Genomic DNA, 3,432 nt, shown 5'->3' on the forward strand with positions numbered 1-3,432 from the left:
GCCAGTGGAATGGAGAATAAGTGCTGTGGTCACCCTCTGCTATGCTCTTTGTCAGCCATGTACGCATTTCTGCTTGGAGCCATTTTTATTGCTTTAAGTTCAGGTCGCATTCTACTGGTAAAATACTCAGCCAATGAAGGTAAGTTAAGACTTGGGAGTATGAACGGAAGTGCAATACTAATAGCTTACCAAGTACCAGACTTCATGTGAGTGACACAGGAAAAATGTTACGCATTAGGCCAAAAATTCTTTAGCAAGAAAAATTTTGGGACTAGGGTAACTTATTTAACTTTTTAGGAACTCAGAAGTTCTACTATTGTTGTTATTTGAGTGAAGGTTTACAACGCAAAATATTTTTTTCATTTAAATATTCTTACATATTTTGTTTTATAACATGAATTACATAGTCACAATGTGTTGCTATGTGTCCCATTTTCTCTCGGTAATTCTCGTTTCATTTAAGCTTTTGCTCTTTCCTGCCCTCAGGGCTTTCTGCTTGGATTAATGTTATTCCTGGACCTTTATATGGTTGGTATTCTGAGGATTGAGTGCCTCCCTTGTATTATTGGTCTCCTTATTTGGGCCTGTTGTTTGGCTTTTGTTTCAGGTTCATAGAGTTTTGTTCCAGTGCCAGGAGTCCTACCTGTCTCTTACCATAATCTTGACCTTTTTAATGTTTTTATTTTTATTCTACATTTTTCCTCCACTCTATCCAGGATCCCTTCTACCATAATTCCTTGGCACAATGTAGTTCTTCTGACCTTAGGATCATGGAATCAGACCCAACTCATAGGTGACCCTCCACTAGATTCAACAGGAGGAGATTACATATCTTTCTTCTTAGAGTCACTGAGAGTCACAAGAGAGTCACTATCTTTATCTCTATGTAGTTTCACATAGTTCACTACAGACTACACCACCACAGCTCCTTACTTTAAAAAGTAAGATAAAAATAAAAGTATAGAACATACATGCCAAAAACTCTCAAAACTCAAACTTCTTGCTGTATAGACAGAACCAACTCAATAGCTAACCTACAGTGGGTTTTCAAATATTGTGAATTGCACAGGTGAATATGGCCCATATTTCTCCCAACAAGCAGCGGGTGGATTCAAGCCACTTGTCTTGAGGTTGGTAATGCAACTCCTTACCCACCCGGGCACCAAAGCTTTTGAAAGAAGCAGGATATGTTTGAGTATTAGTGAACTGGTATTATTCATTGGCTAAGGGAACAGGACAAATTACTAGTTTTAATAAATATATGCTTCGGAATTTACTCTGTTTATCTCAAAATTATTTTATTTAGTAGGATATCGTTTAATTCCATAAAACTGATTCGAATACCTCTAGTATTTGTTGAGGGCATGTAAATGTATGTTGACCCTTAATAGTCTGCAGCTTGTGGAGTCAGATGTGTATCAAAATCTCTATTTCAGTTAATATTTTATATGCCAGACACTGGTCAAAGTATTACTCGGGTTCAAAGTGTATGAGAAGACGTTGCCCTCAAATTCTCATTAAAGGAATTATAATGTATAAATACACTATGAAAGTATAATCATTTAAATAACAGAAATAGCAAAAAGCCAAGTCTATATAAGATTAAAATTGTCCTAAAACTGTCCAGGGCTGTACTCTTCATGCAAACAGACTGCTATGTATTTATCCCCATAAAGCTAGTAGTGAGTTCAGACTTCTAACCAATTACGTTAACAATCAATTACTATAACCACTGCATGACCAGAACCTAAGAAATAGCTATATAATACCAAAATTGTCTAGAAGTGCTGTTATTTATATGGTTCACAGGAGTCAGAGAGGAACACTTTCTGAATAGGTCACAGGTGATCCACTACAAGAGGTGGTGGACTAAAGTATTCAAAACAGAGGAAACAGTTTATAAAAAGCAGTGCTGTGTGTGCTGTTAGGCACAAAAAAAGCAGAGGGTTCCTGAGAACAGATGGTTCCTAATTATTATGCACAAAAGTCAAAAGACTTTGAAAGAGGAAATCACAATACTTCTGAGATTTAAAATAGGAGAGCCCACATCATATTCTTTCTCCATGTTTAAACTGTATGCAGAACAATTCATTCAAAGATCTGTACTATATAAGGAAGAAGGTGGCATCAGGATGAGAGGTCAACAACCTGCTCTTGTTGCATAGGATCAAAGACTGCAGCCCTCAATATGGATTGCATCCCAGGAAAACAAAAATTACATTAGGAAAACAAAAATCCTCACCACCAATACAATAGACAACATCATGATATATGGTGTTGTTGTTGTTATGTGCCGTCGAGTCGCTTGCGACTCATAGCGGCCCTATGTACAATAGCTCTAAACTCTGCTTTGTCCTGTACCAATCTCACTGTCTCCGACACACTCATCCTGATTGCCCCAGTCACCGAATCACTCCATCTCCCAGAGGGCCTTCCTCTTCTGCGCCTGCCCTCCACCCTCCCAAGCATGCTGTCCCTCTCCAAGGACTGATCCCTCCTTACAACATGACCAAAGTATGTCAGACGAAACCTCAGAATCCTTGCCTCCAAGGAGCAGCCTGGTTTAACCCTCTCCAGGATGTATCCGTTTTCTTAGCAGTCCATGGCACCCTCAGCACTCTTCTCCAACACCAAAAGCATCGATTCTCCTTGTCCTCCCTGGTCATTGTCCAGCTCTCTGATGCATAACAAGTGATTACAAAGACCATGGCCTGTACCAGACGCACCTTAATCTCCAGAAACACACTGTTGCTCTTGAGTACTTTAGAGAGGTCCCTAAGAGCAGATTTTCCCATCGCAATACGTCTTTTAATTTCCTGGCTGCTGGTGCCAAGAGTGTTGATTGTGGAGCCAAGCAGACTAAAGCTGTGAACAATCTCAGTCTCTTCACCATCCATCCTGATGCTACCAGTTGGTCCAGTGGTGAGAATCTTTGTCTTCTTGACATCGAGCCTCAATCCATATTGAAGGCCATAGTCCCTGACCCTCAGCAGCAAGCACCTCAGGTCCTCCTCAGTTTCAGCAAGCAGGATTTTGTCATCTGCATAATGCAGATTGTTTATAGATCTTCCACCAGTCCCAATGCCACATTTCTCCTCATAGAGCCCAGCCTCCTGGATGATCTGTTCTGCATATAGGTTGAAAAGGTATGGAGACAGGACACATCCCTGGCCTACGCCCTTCTCAGTTTTGAACCACGCAGTGTTTCCTTGCTCTGTTTTGGCGACTGCCTCTTGGTTCAAGTATAAGTTTCCCATTAGCACGATCAAATGTTCTGGGATTCCCATTCTTCTCAGAGTCAGCCACAGTTTGTTATGGTCCACACAGTCACACGCCTTTGCATAATCAATGAAGCACAGATAGACATTCCTCTGGTACTCCCTGCTTTCAGCCAATATCCATCTAACATTAGCTACAATATCCCTAGTACCA

At 40.5% G+C, this 3,432-nt stretch overlaps 1 protein-coding gene across 1 annotated transcript in view; it reads left to right on the forward strand.

Moving 5' to 3' along the window:
- Positions 1–3,432, forward strand: part of SLC35A5 (solute carrier family 35, member A5) — a 22,703-nt gene continuing 19,271 nt past the window's right edge. Inside the window, exon 1 of the mRNA XM_006895346.1 lies at positions 1–139. Within this exon, the coding sequence (XP_006895408.1) occupies positions 10–139 (130 nt within the window). The 5' untranslated portion in view covers positions 1–9. The remainder of the gene's footprint in view (positions 140–3,432) is intronic.

Source organism: Elephantulus edwardii, unplaced genomic scaffold (assembly GCF_000299155.1).
Source record: "Elephantulus edwardii isolate Elephantulus edwardi_28Jun2011 unplaced genomic scaffold, EleEdw1.0 scaffold00165, whole genome shotgun sequence".
NCBI lineage: Eukaryota > Metazoa > Chordata > Mammalia > Macroscelidea > Macroscelididae > Elephantulus > Elephantulus edwardii.